The sequence below is a fragment of the Protopterus annectens genome, chromosome 10.part0 (assembly GCF_019279795.1).
Source record: "Protopterus annectens isolate FY-2018-M chromosome 10.part0, PAN1.0, whole genome shotgun sequence".
Taxonomy (NCBI): domain Eukaryota; kingdom Metazoa; phylum Chordata; order Ceratodontiformes; family Protopteridae; genus Protopterus; species Protopterus annectens.
In genome coordinates this window covers 308,588,901-308,610,938 of record NC_056744.1, presented here as the reverse complement: position 1 = coordinate 308,610,938, position 22,038 = coordinate 308,588,901, and the positions used below count along the sequence as shown (strand labels likewise).

The 22,038-nt window shown below is 39.2% G+C and overlaps 1 protein-coding gene across 1 annotated transcript in view; it reads left to right on the top strand.

Moving 5' to 3' along the window:
• LOC122813060 (cyclic AMP-dependent transcription factor ATF-6 alpha-like) overlaps positions 1–22,038 on the top strand; it is a 2,557,378-nt gene that overhangs the window by 286,737 nt on the left and 2,248,603 nt on the right. Inside the window, exon 5 of the mRNA XM_044085178.1 lies at positions 8,668–8,800. Coding sequence (XP_043941113.1) covers positions 8,668–8,800 — 133 coding nt within the window. The remainder of the gene's footprint in view (positions 1–8,667; positions 8,801–22,038) is intronic.

Here is a 22,038-nt window from a genome sequence, read left to right as displayed (position 1 = left end):
GACCTTAGAGACTGTGTTTTTGTTTCAGAAGTTGCTTAGCTGCTGTTGCTAAGGATATCTATGGAGCAGGGTTGGCCTTAATTCATGAGTGGGGTGGGGGGACTTCTATGTTTAGATCACGTAGGAATCTTTCATTGTACTCTATACGTCATCTGTGGGGAGAGTCTTTAGTGACTTGCTGTTTAAGGAGAAATGTGTTCATGAAAAGTAACAGGTTTTCTTACCAGGGTGTAGTGATTAGGTACAGGAGGTTTGCCTTCTTTAGGTGTCCACAGGAAATGAGTTTTAATTGGGCAACCAGTGAAGTGATCTAGGAAGAGCAAAAGTATGTGAAGTCCAGGAACAGTCAGAAATTCTAACTAAATGTCTTTCATCACTGTTCAAAGAAATAAGAAGGGGGACCACTAGCAGGGGCAAGGGAAGATGGTATATGAAGTAATGGAGGAGATAAAATGGTACTGGGAGTTGGAGGATAAGGTGCAGGTGCCCAATGGGATTCTATGCAAGATCCTAAAAAATGGCAGCTGAAACGTCTGTACAACCTATTCGGTAAATCTAATTGAAGGCGGGAGGGGGTGGTTCTGGGGATTGGATGCAAACCTTTATAATGCTACGTTGTTGAAGTGGAGCAAAGGGTGGGCTAGAAAAATACAGGCCTGTAAGCCTCTCTTTAGGGGCAGAACAAGGAAATGGCCTTGCCATCAGGATGTTTCCCAAGGTGCAGTGGGCTGCTTTTGATTTCCAGTAGGACTTCATAGCAAGTAGAGCATGTCAGACCAGGTTGATTGAGTTCAGTGGCTGGGTCACCTGGGAAAGTTGGTTCGAGGTAATTTTGTTGTGATCTGTCAGATTTTCAACAATTATGCTTTGATCCCACACTGCATACCTCTTGGACAAATGAGAGGTAAAATCGGGTAGAAAAATGTATGGATGAGAACAGAAGGGAATATTAAAGGGGATACATGTTGGAGGGTAAAACGGTGTTGGGTGATATCTGGCAGGGGTATATTCTTCAGACTTTCCTTGTGTAATATGGCTGTCTGTGACCTCGCATATGGAATGGAATACTGGATCTGTCACTTTATGTGCATGAAACTAAAGTTAGGGTGGTAGCAGTCTCTTAAGGCTGAGATTGAAGGCTATAACTTGAGCTATATTGCACTGTTTGTTCAAGCATGTTGGCTGAGGTTGTTTCCTTGTAGTGTTATTGCTCCCTACTTTTTATAATACTGCATTTGAGATCAAATGCTGGAGAAAAGAACAAACATTTGTTTAGTCTTTCAAGAATGATTGTTCTTTTTTTCTGATCTAGAAACATCAGAGTGAGAATATGTAAGTAAAGGTGGGGTTAGAGGGTCCCCTACTGTGGTGGATCCACCTGCCGAGTTGCTCATTAAGCATTTTTTTGCATATTTGCATGAATTTCTGTTCTTCTTGAGTACATATGTTAGAACTTGTGTGTACTCAATGTAGTCCTTTTCTGACAGAAAAGACTGCAATGTTTTAGCACTCCTGCATTTTAGTTTAACATAGTAGATTCTTCTTGAAAGCACTAGGTTTTAAAGTTGTACAGTCAAATATGTGAACGTGTTGTTTTTCCCTGATTGTGTTTTCCATGTGTTGTTTTTCCCTGTGCTGTTTTTCTCCGATTGTGTTATCTCTGTGCTGTTTTTCTCCGATTGTGTTATCTCTGTGCTGTTTGTTTTTCCCTGATTGTGTTTTCCCTGTGCTGTTTGTTTCTCCCTGATTGTATTTTCCTTGTCTTATTAAGGAGAAGGTATACAGGCATCTTGTTTTCTTATTTTCCCTTCTACTGGCACGCAATTCTTTATTTTGTTTGCTTATATTTGTTCTTTCTCATTTCTAGTTGATATTTATTGGCAAAAAGGGGCCCCGTTGTAAATTTGCAATTACTTGTGTTTTATTAGGCAGTTATTTGCTAGCTTTTGCTTGTTACAGCTTATAATGTACTTTTAGCAGTATAACCATTAAATGCAGTAAAAATGATCCAACGTGGATTGTGCACCTGTTTGGGTAAAAGTATTTTAGTACAGAATACTTTGAGTAGTTCTGGTTACTTCACCATTTTAGTTAAATAGTTCATAGGTTCATACTAGGCTATCTGCCCTGGGGCATTTATAAGCCTAGCCCGATTGTGTTTGGCTTATGCCACCCCTTGATTTGAGTATACTGTGCCCTTTTTAAAGTTTAGTTTACTGTGCTTCTGTCTAATAGTGACATGGAAGTAATCCCCGGGACAAACCTACGATCCCCCATCCACTCATCAAGATTCTTCTTGAAGAGAGTCAGTGAGGTGCTCTGCCTAACATGAATTGGAATTCTATTCCAGAGCGAAGGGAGCCTCTGGGTTATGAATCTGTCCCTCCAGCATGTTCTGTTTATTTCTGTGCTGAGGTTCAAGTCCCTCGAGCGCGTGGCTCTAAGGGATTTAGATTTACTGAGGTGGAGCATGTCCATTAATTCTGGGTTGGACATAGCTTCATATGTCAGGCATAGATCGCCTCAAAGTAGGCGGTATGCAACTGAGTAGAGCTGGAGTTTTTTTTAACCGAGCAGCATATGGCATCTGTTCGAGTCCCTTGATCCTCCTGGTGAGGTACTTTTGGGGTCTTTCTAATTGCTGCAGGTGTCGGGTAAGGTACATCCCAAAGGGGGCATTGTATTCTATGATGGGCCTGATGAGGGATGAATAAAGGGGCACGATTACCTCTCTTGATCTAGATGTGAATCCTTTCATGATGAGGTGGGCTATGTAGAAGGTCTTTCTAACCACTTTGGCAATGTGGTTCTCAAAGGAGAGATTGCTGTCAACTTTGGTCCCCAGATCCCCAATTACTTTCTCTGTACTTAATGGGTTACCACCTATGTGGTAATTTGTGGGCACATTGTTTTTGCCAAAGGGTATGACTATACACTTTTTGGCATTTAGCTTTAGACCATGGCTCTGGCATCAGTTATCAGTCTCTGCGAGACCTTTTTGAAGGATGTTTGTCAGCTGGAGAGTCTATTATGGTGCCCAGTTTGCAGTCATCTGCGAACTTGGTGAGCCATAGTCCTCCCACGTTGGCCTGTACCTCAGAAAAGTAAATACCAAACGAGAGGTCCCAGGACAGAACCTTGTGGGATGCCACTTGTGACCGGTTTCGAGTCTGACATGGCTCCAGCAACTCTGACTCTGTGGGTTCTGTCTTTGAGCCAGTTTGTGACCCATCTTGTGACATAGGGGTTTATATTTAGGCTGGATAGCTTATCTATGATGCCCGAGTGGGGTATTGTGTCAAATGCCTTTGCGAGGTCCAGATAGGCTGTGTGGACTACCTTCCCTTCATCTATGGCCTTGGTGACTGTTTCGAAGATGTCGACCAGGTTCAAAAGGCAGGATCTGCACTTGATTAAGCCAAATTGGGTAGGATCTAGTGTCTGTAGGTCCCCAATGTCTTTGTTTGAGTTCCATGATGATCCTCTCCATAGCCTTGCAGACTAGGCTAGTCAGGCTTATGGGGAGATAGTTTCCAGGGTCTGTAGAGGCGCCACCTTTGTGGAGTGGGACCACTGTTGCTGTACGCCATTCTTTGGGCACATATCCTGTAGTGAGGCTGAGATTGTACAGCAGTTTTACTTGAGGGATTAGTTCTTCTTGGAGTTCATGTAGGACGCAACCCGGGATGCCATCTGGTCCCATGGAAGCAGTGTTTTTTGCTTTGGAGAGGGCAGCCTTCACCTGAGCATCAGAGATGTTTGGGAGGCTGCACTCTGCCGGGATAGATACTTGCTCTTTTGGGGGGAAGGGGGTGGAGAAGTTTGCACTGAACCTGTCTGGCAGGATCGTGACTATGTTTGTGGGTTCAGTGTATTTTTTGTCGTTTAGAATCAACTCAGAACAAGTCTGGGAGTTGCATCCCAGGTTCCTAACATAACTGAAAAAAGCCTTATGATTGTCTTTAGTGTCCTGTGCAATTTTTCTCTCGGAGCTGGCCTTGGAGGATTTTGAGGTATCGTAATTTTTTGCTAGTACTGATCAGAGATGCCTTCCCTATTAGGGATTTTGCTCTATCATGTAGCCTCCTCCTTCTGTTGTACAGTTTATTTATGGCTGGGGTCCACCAGACTGGACGCCTGCCTTTGGATGATTGGGTCTTGATTTTGTTTGGGATAGCATGATCCATGCATTCCTGGAGATGTCCGTAGAATGCGTTTATATAGGATTCTGCAGTTTGGGCCATAGTTTCCACTGGCCCTGGGGCCTTGAAGGATTCCACTTCGGTTTTGAGAAGTGTGAAGTTCGCTTTTGAGAAGTTTTTCACTGTGGTTTTCTGGGCTGGGGGTGGGGTCGGGATGTGGATATCCAATGAAATTAATTTATGGTCTGATCTTACCAATGAGGGATATACTTCTGGTATGGAGCACAGAGTCCCCATGTTGGTAATGATCAGGTCTAGTATGTTTTCCCCTCTTGTGGGAGTGGTGACTAGTTGTTCCATAGCATTTGAGTTTATAAATTCCAGGAACCTTTGGGCTAAGGTGTTGGGGCTTGAATAATGCTCCCAGTCTATGTTTGGGTAGTTGAAGTCACCCAATGTAATGGTGTTCGGAGAGATCTTCATGTTCTCCAATGTTTTCAGGAAAGCCGAGTGGGATTCCTGACTTTGAGAGGGTGGTCTGTAGGATGCTATAAACTGAAAAGCAGTCTTGCCCACTGTCAGTTGCACATGGATGGTCTCCGATACTTCGTGCAATGCCACTAACCTGGAGGTGTGGATATCCTTGATAAATATGGAAACTCACCCTCCTTTTGTGGTTCGGTCCGGGTTTTGGGGCCGAAAAGCATGATATGAGGTATAACCTGGTAGTGCTGGGGTGCTCTCTGGAGCCTTGAACCAGGTTTCTGTCACTGCACAGATATTGATGTTCTCCATACCGAGGAGAGCTTCGAGTGCGTGCATCTTGAGGTTAAGACTTCTGGCGTTTAGCAGCATTACCCTTAGTTTCTTGTTCCTTGTGCTGTCTATGGAGGTGGGTTTGACTTTTGAGCCTTGCCTAAAAAAGGCACTATGGGGGTGGCAAGAGCCTTTGCCAGTATCCGAAAGCCCAGGGGTGACAGGTGCAAGCCGTCCCTAGCGAAGCAACGTGGCTTGTCGAGCATGTCATCCCAGGCTGACAGACACTGGATCCCCTTTGAATGACACCAAAATTTTAGCCAATTGTTAAAATCGATCATTTTGTCTTTATACTGTGGCATCATTCTTGGTGAGGGTAAGATGCTGCTCAAGGTCAGGGTCATACCAGCTTGGGCTACATGATCAAAGAATTCCTCTGTCTCTTTTCATGTAGTCGAGGGAGGTACTTCTCAGGTTATTCACGCCAGCATGTACAATGACTGAGTCATATTTGTATTTGCTTTGGAGTGACCTGAGTGCTTGCGTTATGTGGCGGATCCTAGCACCCAACAGGCAGCTCACTGTGACCTTCTCTTTATTCAGCCTGGTGAGCGGGACGTCAGTGTGTCTGACAATAGAGTTACCTATTACAAGAGTATCAGGTGTGTTATTCAGCCTTAAGGGCTGTGACTGCTTGGCACACTGACTTTGTGTGCTATGTGTTGTACGTGTTTTGTTTTGGGGTAGCGTTTGCTTGGATGTCTGCTTTGGAGGTCTCTGTTGCTTAGGTAGATTTTTATTTAGAGCCTCCAAGTATGTTTTTGTGTTTTTATGTGTTTGGTTCGCTGTTGTGGTGGGACTATGTGATACTGGAATTCTGTTGTGTGAGGTTACCTTCTCCTCCTGACTGGTTACACCAGTTTTGAGATGAGAGAGCTCAGCCTCCAGTTTGGCTATATGGTTGCATCTCTCACATATATTTGAACCTGTTTGGAGGAGGAGAGGGTTGTCCGTGTACATGAGACAGTTGTAACATTGCCTCAAAATTCCCAGATTCACCAGCTGGACTGGAGAGGAAACCATTGACTGACCTTTGGACATGCTAGTGTAATATAGGGAACTGAATTAAAACGGACCAATAGGGGACAAGGTAATCGTAGAGAGTATAAGAGTAAGTAGTGCTTATGGTTTATTAGTGCTAACTTGTAAGATTACTTATTTGGACCAGTGAGGGGCCTTAGAATGAGAATATGGTGTTTAATTTGAGAGATAGAGCAGTTCTAAGGGAAAAAGTGAAGAGCAGACTTTGTGGAGCCAGGAATAGTTTAAACCCAATTAGGCGGCGCTGCCCGATGTTGCGCTATGCGCAAAAGGGGGTTTTAAGAGAGGGAGATCAAGGAGTTTGGAATTGACCCAAATGGCCAATAAAACTACAGTTTCAAGGCAGTAACTACTCCCACAGGGGCAGGCAGGCTGCTCAATGTTTATCACTGCCACTGATGAACACAGAGACTTCCCTTTAGCCCAAGCAAACAATGGCCTCCAAGAAACTTACAAACAGTTCAGAACAGCAAATCTGTAACTGATCTTTTTTAAATCTCAGAAAAGTGGGAAAAAAGCAAGATTTTTTTTTTTTTGTTTTTTTTTTTTTGTTTTTTTAAGGAAAGTAGAGGTTCACAAGTATCAGCAAGTTAGAACAGTGCAGTAAATGACCCCACACTTGAGTGCTAGGCCAGAGACAGATAAAATGCAAGTTTTAAGAAAAAAGCGATTTTAAAAATAAGTGCACGCAGGAAATTCAGTAATCACCCCTAGGTTGTGTTCTAAATACAGTTACCAACACTGAAATCAAGTTTAACAAGCCAGAAAATCCTCAAAAGTAGGCGACAATGCAGAAAAACTTAACAAATAATCTGAAGCAAAATACTTAAAATCTCAAAAGTGGCTCCTTTCTTGTCTCAGCGTTTTCTCCTCTTGGTGGGTGCTTCACCAACAGCCAACAAGTCCGAATAGTGTCGTATTGGAAAGCTGTTTACCCAGTTGTGAGGAGTACCGTGTGGACATCTGTGACCTGAGGAGGAGCCGCACTGAACAGCGATTATTAGACAGCTGTTTTAAGGTGAATACACACACGGGTCTTGTTAGTGTCCATGACTCAACAGGTAGGACACACAGCTTTGGTACTGGAAGATCAGAATGCTGTGTGTTCTATTCCTACACCAGGTATTTGATTAATTTTTCAGTAGTGATACTGTAGTGTAGCAAAAGTGGGGATGCTGCATTTCTGAATGTGTTGTCCTGTCCTTAGGATGAGATGTTAAACCGAGGTCCCATCTGGTTGACCTGGTGCGCTAACTTGTATGTAAAAGATCCCATTGCTACTTGTTGCAAAGATTAGGGAGAGTTTCCCAGTGCCCTGGTCAAATCTCATATAGGAGTATAAATGCCACCTTAGGCCACTAGCATAGTGGGACTAACCCTGTTAACAAAGAATCCTATGGTGCTTACTGAAAAAACAGTGAGGGAAATTTCCTGTTGTCCTGGCCAGATTTCCCTTAGTTAATGTGACTATCACCTTGGGCCCCCACGAAAAGAGAATACTGGCCTAGTGGGGCTAACACAGTCACCGTGGGCCCTCATGAAAAGAGGATACTGGTCTAGTGGGACTAACACAGTCATCGTGGGCCCTCATGAAAAGAGGATACTGGTCTAGTGGGACTAACAGTCACCTTGGGCCCCCACGAAAAGAGGATACTGGCCTAGTGGGACTAACACAGTCACCTTGGGCCCCCACGAAAACAGAATACTGGCCTAGTGGGGCTAACACAGTCACCGTGGGCCCTCATGAAAAGAGGATACTGGTCTAGTGGGACTAACAGTCACCTTGGGCCCCCATGAAAAGAGGATACTGGTCTAGTGGGACTAAGTCACCTTGGGCCCCCACAAAAAGAGAATACTGGCCTAGTGGGGCTAACACAGTCACCATGGGCCCTCATGAAAAGAGGATACTGGTCTAGTGGGACTAACACAGTCACCTTGGGCCCCCATGAAAAGAGGATACTGGTCTAATGGGACTAACAGTCACCTTGGGCCCCCACGAAAAGAGGATACTGGCCTAGTGGGGCTAACACAGTCACCGTGGGCCCTCATGAAAAGAGGATACTGGTCTAGTGGGACTAACAGTCACCTTGGGCCCCCACGAAAAGAGGATACTGGTCTAGTGCGGCTAACAGAGTAAAAATGAAGTACAATAAAATCTGCTCTTTCGGGATTTAGCCCATCCACCTGTTCTCGGTATGGGCTTAGTAGTTGTGTGTAAAACTTTGTAGACAGATTCATTTGATGTCAGCTATGTAAAACATTCAGGTTTGGAGTATATCCTGACAAAAAAGTTGTAAAATTTGCTTTTACAAGGTAAGAGCAGCAAAACTAGTAGCTCTCAATAAATGGTTAAGAGCGCTATTTCTGGAGACTTCTTCCATAATCTGGGCAACTCCTTTTTGTGAGTTGTCCAGCAGAATAATACAGGACACACAGTCCTGATGATTGACTGGAGGGGATGTGGCGTTGAGCTGTACCGCAGGAAATGGAAAGTATCGATCATGGCACTTAGTCAGCGACAGTTAGAAATCTGTCATTTTAGCTACAAGCTCTTCTCAGGCTAGTGAAGTGCCTTTAAGATTTGACTGTGTAGCTGGTGAAGATTTTAAGCTCTCTTGACTAGAATTTGTTTGATTTTTTTTTTTTTTTGTGTGTAATTGTTTAACAGGAAGAAGTTGATCTACCATTGAAGTCCCGGTGCTCTCCGATATCACTTTTTGCAGATGGTGTCAGTGGTTCTACTTCAGAATTACTGCAAACGGAGAGAAAAGCAAAGCTCAACACAGTTTCAACAGGCACAGGTGAGTTGGTTGTGTCGAAGTAGTGCAAGGTAAGTCATGTTTACATGTGCATCCATGTTGTACCAAAAGTGACATCGCAGCACTCCACTGACAGTTTGTAGTGTAGTCCTTTGTTTTATCACTGCACTTTGTAACACAGCAACATGGTATAATTTTATCCCTAATATTCATTAACATGTACTGTTTGAATTTTGTTGTTTTAACTTTATGGTTCATATCCAGGTTGGCAGATCTGTTAACAAAAGAATATAGTGAGTGTGTAATTGTGGTGGCCCAGTTTTAGATGAGTCAGTACTGCTTTGCAATTCTAAATAGTACATTGCATTGGTAGCAGGTTTGGTAATTATTGCATTGGTAGCAGGTTTGGTTATTACTGCACTGGTAGCAGGTTTGGTTATTACTGCACTGGTAGCAGGTTTGGTAATTACTGCACTGGTAGCAGGTTTGGTAATTACTGCACTGGTAGCAGGTTTGGTGCGTTACTGCTAGTCGTATAACAAGAGGCAGTTGTACCATGTTTGTAGATCTCTGTTCCATCAGAACTACTACTCGAAAGATATGACATACAAAACGTCTAGGAGTAGCCCTAGAACTGGTGTAGCACACTTATTCAGTATGGTCTGTAAAGGGGACCCATTTATACTGATGTGCAAGTCTGTGTTTATATTTATTTATTCATTTATTGACATTTGATTACAGAGAAAGTCTGACTGAATAGATGCCCATTTTCAGTGAAGGCCCATGGAGACAAATTTTGAATTACAAAACATTTTAAGAATAATAATTTTACAATCTCAAAAATAAAACAAAACCATTTGCAGTTTAAATAATTAAAACAAATTAGACATAATATAACAATGCTTTGCTTTCCTGTCACATATCAAAGACATGCTGCAGGTGGATTGGACACTCTAAATTGTCCCTAGGCGTGAGTGTTTGCGTGTGTGTTCCTTCTGTGGAAGGTTGGGCGTCGGGCTGGCAACTCAACACCGTAAAATTCCACTGCCAATCTTTCTGCGGACCGTTGTTTCACCATGGTGACCCCTAACTGGGAAAAGCTGAAAGAAGAAGACATAACATTTCTTAAAATTTGATGCAAGGCACACGACAATCTTTTAATATTTAGAGAAATTTTGGACAGTTTATAGAGAAAGTAAAGGTAAGTTAGTCTAATACAAATAGAAATCTCAAAATGAGGTGAGGGAAAAACAGGCTTGAGGTCTATTTAGAAAGAAGGCCGGGGAAGAGAATTAAATAGGAGTAAGGAAGTAAGTGAAAAAGGGGGAGTAAGGAAGTAAGTGAAAAAGGGGGAGTAAGGAAGCAAGTGAAAAAGGGGGAGTAAGGAAGCAAGTGAAAAAGGGGGAGTAAGGAAGCAAGTGAAAAAGGGGGAGTAAGGACGTATAAAGAATGAAAAGATACTTCGCATTTAGGGAGAGTTTATATTGGATTTGAGCAAGAACAGAGACATTTTAGCTAGGAAGTCTTTGAGTGGGTTTTGAAAGATGGGAGGGTATAGACCTGATGGATACAGGTAAGGAGTTCCAGCCCTTAGCAAACTTGTGCAACTACATTATACATGCACACAATCTGGAGGACACTTATTGTATATGTGCTCATAATATACAGGCCCTATCATAAATAAGGGTCCTGCAGACTGTCTGCATCTTTAATGTACAGGCCTTGTCATAAACGCTAAGTGTCCTCCAGACTGTATTTATATGCAGGGGCGGCTCGTGCTATCAGACTGCCAGACTGCAGCCCTCCCACCTAGAAAAAAACAAAGAAAAAAATCTGTGAGACAAAAATCATGAGTCCAGACTCCTCTGCGCATGCGCAGACACATTGGGGAACTCAGACTGCCTTTATCAGCAGTCCGGATGCAGAGAAAGGAGGTACCCAGCAATCTGTGCTGTGAGATACCCAGGAATCTGTGCGGTGATGGCCGCACAGAACAGAGGAGCTCCAGACTGTTTCCCTTGCAGGCAGGGCCAATGAGGGGTGAGCTGAAAGCTCTCGCGGGGATTTCGCTGCGCGGGCTTCGTGAATTATACTGCTGGACAAATGGTTGCTGGCTGGAATGGGCTTTGTGCGCAAGGATTATGTTCGTGAAACGAGTAGGTGAGGCTTCAGACATGTTCTGTTCATGAAACAGGTAGGTGAAGGGTGTGTGTGTGTGCGTGTGTCTAATGCCCCAGTTGCTATAAACTGGTGGCTAGAGAGAACAAATGGTGGGTAGAGATACTCGGGCTTGAACCCTGTACCTTGGAAGCAGGTGGCAAGGACCTGAATTCTCTATCCACCACCATTTCTAAAAAGAATTTCCAGATTTTTGCCTCATATTTGTTCTGTTCCTCATAAAATCTGTGGTTTCTGTATCTACATTTTTCCTTGGCTTGCAAAGTCTGTTGTGCAGTGGTGCACTGGTAGCATTGCTGCCTGACAGCTACAGGTTCTGTGGTTTGATTCTTGGCTGGGGTGCCTTCTGTGTGGAGACTGCATGTCCTCCCATCTTACAAAGATGTGCCTGGAGTTTCTCCCTGCTCTGCTGAAAATTGTCTTTTGTTCCAAGTCAGACTAGTTTCCTGGTTAAATGTTTAAAAATAACAGGCATTTGAATTTCAGACTTCATATTCTTCAGAAAGTACATGGTAACACAAAACTGTTTATTCTAGCAGATGTCCAAGTTTATAACATGGCTATTTGAAATTTGTCCCTATTTTTGGGGACTGTATTCCCCCATTATTGGCTTTGTCCAGGTATTTTGTGCTAAGGTTGAGAGCTATCTGTGGTGAGAACTGAATTCATTGAATGTTTGTGGGCTGTATCCCCCCCCCATTACTGGCTTTGTCCACATGTGTTTTGCTAAGAGGTTGAGAACTATAGTGAGAACTGAATTCACTGTATATGTTTGGGGATTGTATTCCCCCATTATTGGCTTTGTTCAGGTGTTCTGTGCCAAGAGGTTGACAGCTATGGTGAGAGCTGAATATGTTTGGGGGCTGTATTCCCCCAATTATTGGCTTTGTTCAGGTTTTTTGTGCCAAGAGGTTGACAGCTTGTCTTTCTCTCTCTCACAAAACAGCTGATTTGGCATAGTGGTATGTTTCTCTGACTGTTTTGCACAGGGTCCCCTGGGTTAAAGACGTGGCAGTGAAATGTATGGTGGTAACACAGCATTTTATTCTAGCAACTTTCCAACGTTGTACAAGCAATGTTTAAAACGTGTCCCTGGTTTTTGGGCTTTTGTCCCCCCCCCCCCAAATAAATGTCGGCTTTTTCCAGATTTCTTGTGCTGCAAAGTTCAGAGATACAACTGTGTGCCGAGTAGATTTTACAAGGAGCTGAGAGCTGCAGGGGAACAAAACTTTAGTGCTGCTTATTCTGAGTCTGCTTGCATTGTTAATAGCACAACAGGTAGTGTGCTTTTTTTGATGCAGAAGGTTGTGGGTTCTACTTCCACAGTAGATAGATGCATTGCTAATACTGTACTGTGTTGTAAAGTGGGTGGATGCTGCAGTCCTTTTTGGCAGATACCTAGAGTAGTAACTATGAACCTGTTATCAGTTTGCCATACAGTCCCTATTGCGGTATTACTAGCTTATCATTTTTTTTAATGCAACATAGGCAATTTATTCCTCAAGGGCAACAGGCACTTTATTTGTAGATGAATAAACAATGACATATAAAGTTGTTTGCTAGCAGCATCCTCTTAATTGTTACAGATTTCTTTAATGTGGAATTATTTAGATGACTTGTACACTTCAGAGATTGTGCATATTTACTGATACTGGTGGAGTGTAGAAGGGTTGAGTAGACTTTTATGATGGAAATGTTCTGAATTGGGTAGTTTTGTCATTGGTGCATGCATTTTGTTTCATTGTTTATTAATGTTCAAAAGAATAAATTTAAAATGCTCTCTAACAACTGTACTGTATTGTATAAGGAATACAATTTAATACAATCGGGAAGGTGTATCAAAGAGCATGTGTATGTTTCGTGTTCAAGGGGCCTATGATTTGAAAACAGCCCAAAGTTAATCTTTATCTGCCACTGGCAAAATGTGTTTTCTTTGAATGTGGGTTTCATTGCTGTTTCAATACATGTGAGTTTCAAGGGCAGAGAAGTTTTAATGCTAAGTCTGTTTTCATTGCGAGACTGCATTGCTTTGTTTAGCAAATATCTTTTGGGGTTTGTGCTGTAAAAATGCAAAATAAAACTTTCAAATGAAATCCAAATCATCGCAGAAGTAAAGCAAGTATGGACATTAGTGTTTATGGTAAATGGGGCAAAATAACCAAGAAATGGAATGGTTGCAGAGGGGAGACTCCAATCGACCATGAATTTGAGAGGGGAAGGGCAGCAAACTCAGACAGCCCTGGTTGAACTATACCTCTCAGCTGTCCATATTTTTGCAGAATGAATAGATATTTGCTTCTTATTTTTGGTTTGTTCCTCATAAAATGTGTGGTTTTCTGGCAAATCATTTAGGAATGAAGTCATTAAATGCAGACATTGAGTTTTACTTCATAACCTTCAGAAAAATGCATGCTAAAGCAAGACCTGTTATACAAGAGCAATTTTTAGTAGGGTTTGTATGTTCCCCCAATATATTTGGCTTTGTCCAGATTTCCTGCATTAACAGGTCGAGAGATACGTGGAAATAAAATTGCTTTATAGAATAGGCATATCCAAACCTCTCAACTGTCCCCGATTTTGGCTCAAAATGTTGCTCTTCCCCTAATAATCCCTCTGCAAAATGGCAATTTTGGAAGAAAACATGGATGGTTTACAATTAAGAAATAACTGTAATAATCAGAGTTATGGATTACTTTTATTTCAGAAATGCATGTAGATTCTTTTATTTTGTCAGCTGCTTAAGTTAGTAGTACTAATAAAAGTGTCCCTTCTTTGACAGGTTCCCAGCTGTATTGTGTGGATATTTTATATTTTTGCATCACATTTTTGGTCCATTTTTCATAAAATTGTGTTTTTTTTTGGCAAATTAGTGGCAAATCATTAAAGACTGAAGTTGGAAAATAATGACAGACATTGGAGTTTCAGATTTCATACCCTGCTGAAAATTCATACTAATGCAAGACCTACTATTCTATTATCTTTCTAAGTTTATAAGAGCAATATTTAAAAATTGTCCTTATTTTTTGGCCTTTGTCCCACTTCCATGTATGGTTTTGTCCAGAGTTCTTGCACTGAGGTTGAGAGGTATGACAAATGTGTCCGGGCCATCACAGCCAGAGATATTTCAAATTGTGACATACTTGTTACACACCACTCCCCCATGTAGTGACTCTGGATGTGTCCAAGCAAGGCAAGGAGCAGTTATGCAGTGTAAATGTGCAGACTACCCCCCCCCCCCCCATACGAGGTAAACACAAGTACTACAGTGGCTTTTCATCTGTCATTGATTTTGCAGAATGTTCTGTTTTCTGTCATTTGTATACTGTTGATATTTGCTTATTATTATTCAGAAAGTGCCTTTTGCTCTGTGTTTAGCCGTGCTTTAATGACCATCAGGTAAGCTTGTCTGATATTGTAAGATGCAAGTAAGTTTTAATAAGCAGTATTGCCAACTTTGAAAGCCTTTCTGTTGTTGCCATGCAGAGAATACTTAAATAACTAGATAATGTATAAGCCTTGGGTATTGAAATGCATATGACAATATTTGTAATAAAGGGCAGGATTAGATTATGTTAAGCTCATTACAGGCTTTACCTACAAACTAAACAGAATGCCTATCTGTCATGCGTGGTCCATATCCTGTGCAGTAATCCTTTAAGTAATGTATGTTGAGCTTGTTTCTTGTTTGCTTTTCATTTTTTTACTTTGATCATGTTTTCCCCATGAAACAAGTAGGTAGTTGTCAGGCAGCAGGTCTTTTTTGGATAAGAAACATTTTTACAAGTGGGGGTATCACAGAGATTGCTACTTTCAGCAAGTTACGTGGTACTTTAATAAAGCTGAATATAAATTATAATTAGAACTGGAGTGCAAGGAGAAGTGATTTGAGTTAAGTGCTGCTTGTTTTTCTTGTACTTGATTTTGACTGGCATTCCAGTAATGTATTTAAAAAGTAATTTATTTTTTCATGCCTCACATCCTTTTTGTTTCCATCTAGATATTAAGTAAGCTGTCATGCAGCCAATGGATTGAAATTTATTTTTTCTTCTACACTTCATTTTGTCTTGATTGGACTCCCATAATGATGGTTTGGCACCCAGGGCAGCATATTTAATTAGTTTTTGTGGTTTTGAGCATAGCTCCTCCCCTTTCTAGTTGGTCACACCCATTCCCATTGACCCCACCCATTCAGTTGTCTCCTGCAGCCCCCCTTTGATTTGAAGTCACCAGCCGCCACTGTTTATATGTATGCATAATATGCAGGCCCTGTCATATACAATAAGGGTCCTACAGACTGTATGTATAATGTGCAGGCCCTATCATAAAAAAATGTGCCCTCCAGACGGACTGTGTGTGTGTGTGTGTGTGTGTGTGTGTGTGTGAGACTGACTGTGTGTGTGTGAGATGAGTGTGTGTGACTGTGTGTAAACAACAGACGAGAGGCTGCCAGAACACTCAAACACTTCATAATTTATTATAGTTAGCGCTAATGTAGTTTTTCATGTGTAACATAGTAATTATTTTTGACATTAATACATTGTTGCACTAGGGTTAAATATTTTTATCAAAAGTTGTACACATATTGGAGTTGTATTCCACTATAGTGAGGTTGTTTCTTGGTTACGAATAACTTGTGTTATAACTAGCTTTTAAACTGTTACTTTAAGATGACACTACTTTTAGTGACATCACCAACGATGTTTGATTTTTATTGGGTGTATGATTTTTAAGTGGGGTTTTTAAACTTGCTGAAAGTTTGTCATTTTTTTAGTCTGAAGAAGCTGGAGTACTAACCCCAGCGAAAGCGCTAACTATAATAAATTACGAAGTGTTTGAGTGTTCTGGGAGCCTCTTGTCTGTTTACTTTGGTTTTGCCGTTAGTAGTTGTTTTTGTGTTACTGTGTGTGAGACTGTGTGTGTGCATGAGAGAAATATACAGGCCCGTTCATAAACAGTAAGTGTCTTCCAGACCGAGTACATATGTGTGCATAATATACAGGCCCTGTTGTCTCCTACAGCTGTCCTCCCAATGCTAACATCCACTAACAGTGTTAAGATCTGCCCCCGGGATGCCTGAAGTCTCTGTAGCAAACTTGAACTGTTGCACTCATTGTTACATTCTGCAATACTGATATTCTCTCCGTTGGAGAATCCTTGCTAAAATCTGTAACTCCAGAATAACAAATCCTCCCTTCAGGGTGCAGTTTAATTAGAATCCACCAACTGGCCAAAAGAGCTTCAGGCATTTGCTTCTTTAAAAATAATCTGTTATTGCCTTCCATATCCCACACTCTACTTTCTTTTTTCCCTGAAATATTTTTTTTTATTTTCAATTAAAATAACATTTACATAATATTTTTAAATATTGTTTTAAACAACTATATACAATATTTACAATAGCCTGACTTTCAGTTGTATACACTGTATGTTATTAAATATAGAATTAACAGAGCAGTTATCAGAGATACAATATTGATTATTGCAGAGTGTCCAACAAAGATATAACTTTCTTCCAAGGATTATTTACCAATGGCCTGGGATAGATTCGTAGTTCTTTGATTTATATTTCCATCAATGCAGTTGTCTTCAGTAAAGTGTAGAATTCTTCCGAGGTCGGGGGGTGTATTTGAATTCCACCTTTTGGTTATGCATTTCCTAGATATTAGCAAGTATTGTCCATAACAAATACATATTTGTCTTAGGGACCTTCATTTACATTTAGTGTTCTCAATACTTTAGTTAAGGTAAAGGATTCATTAAATAAAGCTTGTAAAATGATTGATTCCATTCCAATATGATTTTAATTTTATTATTTTCATAAAAAATATGAATCCAGTCTGCTTTATTTGACTTTTCACACCTCCAGCAAAACCCATTTGTAGTAGTACTGATCAAACCATTTGTAGTAGTACTGATCAAACCATTTGTAGTAGTACTGATCCAACCATTTGTAGTAGTACTGATCAAACCATTTGTAGTAGTACTGACCAAACCATTTGTAGTAGTACTGATCCAACCATTTGTAGTAGTACTGATCCAACCATTTGTAGTAGTACTGATCAACCCATTTGTAGTAGTACTGATCAACCCATTTGTAGTAGTACTGATCAACCCATTTGTAGTAGTACTGACCAACCCATTTGTAGTAGTACTGATCAACCCATTTGTAGTAGTACTGATCAACCCATTTGTAGTAGTACTGACCAAACCATTTGTAGTAGTACTGATCAAACCATTTGTAGTAGTACTGATCTTTTTAATTCTACCTGGTGTTAAAAATGCTCTATGTAAGTATTTCCAGTTAAATATTTTCCAGTACTGTGTGTTAGAGGTGTAATTAACTGATAGTAAGATGTTACTTTTAATTTCTTCTGTTAACTGCAATGACTGACCTTTTGTTAAGAACTGCCGGGTATGATGGCTTGGGAATTGTTTTATATGTTATTAACTCTTTATATGGATTTGAAATGGAATTTTTCTTTTCACAACTATTATATATAAAATCATACAGAAAACTTATTAGATTTGGAATATCTTTAAATGAGGAATTAATTAATCTGCATAAATCTTGAGTGTACATTAGAATGCTTTGTAAGGTTAACCAGTCCTGTGTTGGAATATTGTAAGCAGTTTTTATCATATGTATATCTAAAACATTTAGTTTATTTACACATTGAAACCAGCATAAGATTCCATTTTTTCCCAGGAGTTTGTTTCCCTATATATTTTGTGAGGAAAGTTCTTAGTGATGGCAAATGGGGTTAAAAGGGCAAACCAAAGTTTTAGATCTGTGTTTGCATTGATAAGTTTCCTAAAGGAATTGATATAATGATTAATCAGCAGTGTTGTTTTAGAAGGTTTTGTTATATAATATTGTATACTTATGCATAGTATGTACCAGGGTTTGTTTGATTTGTCTACTATTAAATATTTTTAACAGATTAAATTCATTTGTTAATATAGCCGTTGTTAATTCTTTCCAGTTGGCAAAATAATTTGGGTTTATCCAGTCTATTGTAGTTTTAAGCACAGATGCTTTTATATATGTTTCTATTTCTGGGAAGTTCAATCCTTGTTTCCATGGTCTAGTGTGATGAGTTAGAGCAACTCTATTCATTTTGGGATACCATAAACATTTGATTAAACATGAGTTTACTTCAAGAATGCATCTTTCAGGAATTAACTGTATTGCTAATGCTACATATAGTATTTTTGTCAGTAAGACCATTTCTCTTAATTGCAATCTGTCTTCAAAAGTTAATATAATTTGTTCCACTTTTCTATATATATTTTTATTGTTTCAATAATGTTTTTTATAATTTATTAATATTGTTTTGTTTATATTTTTGCATAACACTATTCCTAAATTTAGCGTAAGTTCTTCTTTTCCTATGATGGATTTATTTGTTACTTGTAGTTCTTTTTTCTTATTTAAACATAGAAATTTTAATCTATTAAAGTATAGACCTGAAATCTTATAAAATTTCTCCATTACTACTTCTGGCTCTCCTAATGAGACTCTGGAGTTTGATAGGGTTAATAAAATATCATCAGCAAAACACATTATTTTAGATATGTTGAAACACAGATTCCCAGTAGGAAGGTAGCTGGAAGAAAGAAGCTGAACTTCGACAAAGTAATTTCTTCTTTTTTAATGCAAAATGGTGAGCACTTTCGCAATGGTAACCATTGCTTCATCAGACAGTTCATTCAAACAGCAACAGCACTTAAATACTTTAATTCATTTGTTAGATTTACTTTCTTTTATCTTTTCAACAATTTCTTTGTAGGATATAGGTTTTTGTAGGTCTCGTTTTAAGTTTTCAGGAATTTTTTTTATATTGATAAGGTTTGTAACTAAGTTTATTTGGTTGGTATCTAAATCTTCTTTTTGAAGTGTTCCATATAATGGAACCAAAATGCTTCAAGGATGTCTCCTATATCTGACACTTTTTTTCCTTTCTTTTCATGGTCTGTACTACCAATTGTTTTAGATTGATTTTAATTCTTGTGGATAAGTTATGTAGATATCTGGGGGAGGTGGCTAATGAGTTTATTTTTAGTTTTTACAAGGCTTAGACCAGTTTTCTGTGTTAGAATTTCGTTATATTTTTTATTTAATTCCTCTATTTCTTTTTTGACTTCTGGACAATTCTGATTTTTTTTTTAGGTTTTGCTGTCAAGAGTCTGGTTTGCAAGTCTAATGACTCAGAATACACTTTTAATGGGTCCCAAACCAATGACTCTCTTGATTTATGTTGTATTATTAATTTCAAGAAATTGTAGTTCTGACAACATCCAGGGTCTGAATTCTTTAATTTTCATGATGTATGATGGAATTCTAGTTGAGAGGATTAAAGATTTAAACTCTATTTGGAGCTTCATTATCAGAGAGTCATGATCTGAGAAGAGGCATGGAACTATTGAGAAGCTGAGGAGTTTTGTTTGTAAATCTTGAACTACGAATAATTTGTCTATTCTGGTTTGTGTTCCAAATCTGTGGTCTTTATGAGAAAATAATAATTTATCTTACTTTAAAAGCGTCTATTAAATGAAATGAATTGATCCATTTTTTTAAGGATTTTGAAATAGTTGCTATGCGAAAAGACTTCTTGGTGGTTTCAGACGCTTCTAAGCTACACTTAGTCTCCTCCCAGTATAAGATTTCCTTTATAATTGTTGGAAATAAAATCTAGGCATTTTTTTAACTGTTCCTGCGCCACTTCCTAGAAACCAATCTAGATTAGCTAAGGTCCATATTCTGTTATTAAATTTAATTGTAACAAATGCTAGTAGACCTTCTTTGTCTTCAAATGTATAAATAACTTCTGGAGTGATTATGTTTTTCTTCCACATAATTGATACTCCTTTTGTCTTTGTTCTATAGGAGGATTGAGCTATGACTGTATAGTCCTTAGGGTTCCAAATAAAGCTATCATTAGTCTTAAAATGCATTTCCTGGAGAAATATTACTTGTGCCTTATTTAGATTTAAATATTTTAGTGTAAACTTGGGAGTGTAATTTAATGTTCTTTCTTCTTTAAATTATAAGTAGGGTAAAATTCTGGTCAGGCTTTAAAAAAAGTACTTCTATAAAACATTAATTCTAAAGTATCAAATACAAGTAAATATGAATTTCCCATTAAACATGGAATGAAAGTCATTCCTAATCCAGTAGATAAAGATAGATCTATTGGATTATCACTCATACCTTTAATCAACAATATCAACTGAGCTCCATATGTTAAATTATTATATGGGGAATTTTCTTAAGAGATATGAAATTCTACATTCTGTTATTCTATAATATTTTATATATCGGGATGGAATGTTAGTAGTGTAAACAATTATTATGTTGACTTGGAAAATATCCAATATTTAGTTTCCCTTAAGAGATCCCAAACATGTCAGATATGTCATTTTGGATAAATTAAATGCAACAGAGGAGCATACACTACATAAGCTAACAACAAATAGATTATAACTAAAATAATTTGACTAAAAGGACTCTACAGGAGACAATGAGTGATTACCAATAAAATATGAATTTGCTGTTGGTGTACTGTCTTCCTTTACTTTCCCACTCTTCAGCTCACCAACTTCAACTTACACTTATGAAAAGACATGGCTTATCAGTGGTATCCAGACTCTGAGTAGGGGCGCCCTACATTCTAGTGTGCAGTGCTTTTACATATTTATAGATTTAGAAAGCAGAGTCTAAGAATGAACTATGATCACCCTGACAATTACCATCCTGCATAGGGCACCTCCTGCTTCCAGAATGGGTAATCACATCAGGTCTAGAATGAATGTGAGGTTCCTATATGGTAATCAAGATTTACCTTAGGCAAGTATTAATCAAATAGTGTTTAGAGCATCTTAGAGAGTTCACGGGGCAGTTAGAATACTCTTAAGCCTCTCCTCCCTTGACCAAAAACAGAGATTTCCCTTCCTTTTCTTTACCTTGTTTTAAATCAGTACTAATAAAAGAAATTCAGCAAACGTAGGTAAACAGAAATAACATTCAGTAGTCCGTCTTATACATGACTCACAATCCATTAAACAAGTCAGTGACTAACATCACTTTAGTAAACATTATAAAGACAAATTAGAAATAATTTCATAGCTCTTTAAATTTTCTGATAAAGTAAAAAGTTAAAAATAAGCTATTTTAGCTAAAAGTATAAAGCATTTCAATCTTTCCTTGCATGTATACATTTCTACTTGTATTGTAGTGTCAGTAGCTGTCTTTGAAATTTGTACAATACTTATCTTCTTCAAATCATTCCTTTTTCAATTCATGTTTTGTTTTGTCAAAACGGCAACAATATTTCAAGGGCACAATTAATATTTAGACTGATGTTTCAAATAAATAACTTCTCAGTTGCCAATTTAATTAGTTTAGAATGTATGGTTAGTGCAGATATAGCATGTTGCAAAAATATTTTGTGTGCTCTAGAGACTGTCACATGCAAGTGACATATATAATGTAGCATATACAGAGCAGATAGCTTATGGATTCAGGTTGTTAAAGTAAATTATGCTTATTAATCAGGCAGTTTAATTTAAATTCACAAGTAATTTGGTGACATTCCAGTTGAGTTTCCAGGAATGTGTAGTCCAATGTGAGCAATTGAGTCCACTTTTCCTCTTAAACATGTCACAATTCGTTAAACAAAGCAGAGTCTAACATCTGGCTAATAATCATTATAAAGACAAAGAATAGTAATTTCCTAGCTCTTCAAACTTTCTGATATCGCAAAATGTGGACAGTAAGCTATTTTAATCGGAAGACTAAAACATTTCAATACTTACTTGTGAATATATGTTTTTACTTTTACTGTGCCGCGGTGGTACAGCGGTAGCGTTGTTACCTCACAGCAAGAGGTTCTCCCGTTCGATTCTCGGCTGGGTTTGGGAGTGCCTTCTGTGTGGAGTCTGCATGTCCTCCCCGCGGTTGGGTAGCATTCGAAAGACATGCGTGCGTAAATGGGCGTGCCTTCGTTGAAGGTTGGGCGTCGAGCTGGTACCTCGGTGTTTCGTAAAAATCTACTGCCAATCATTAGCGGACCGTAGTTCTGCTGTGGCGAACCCTTACCCGG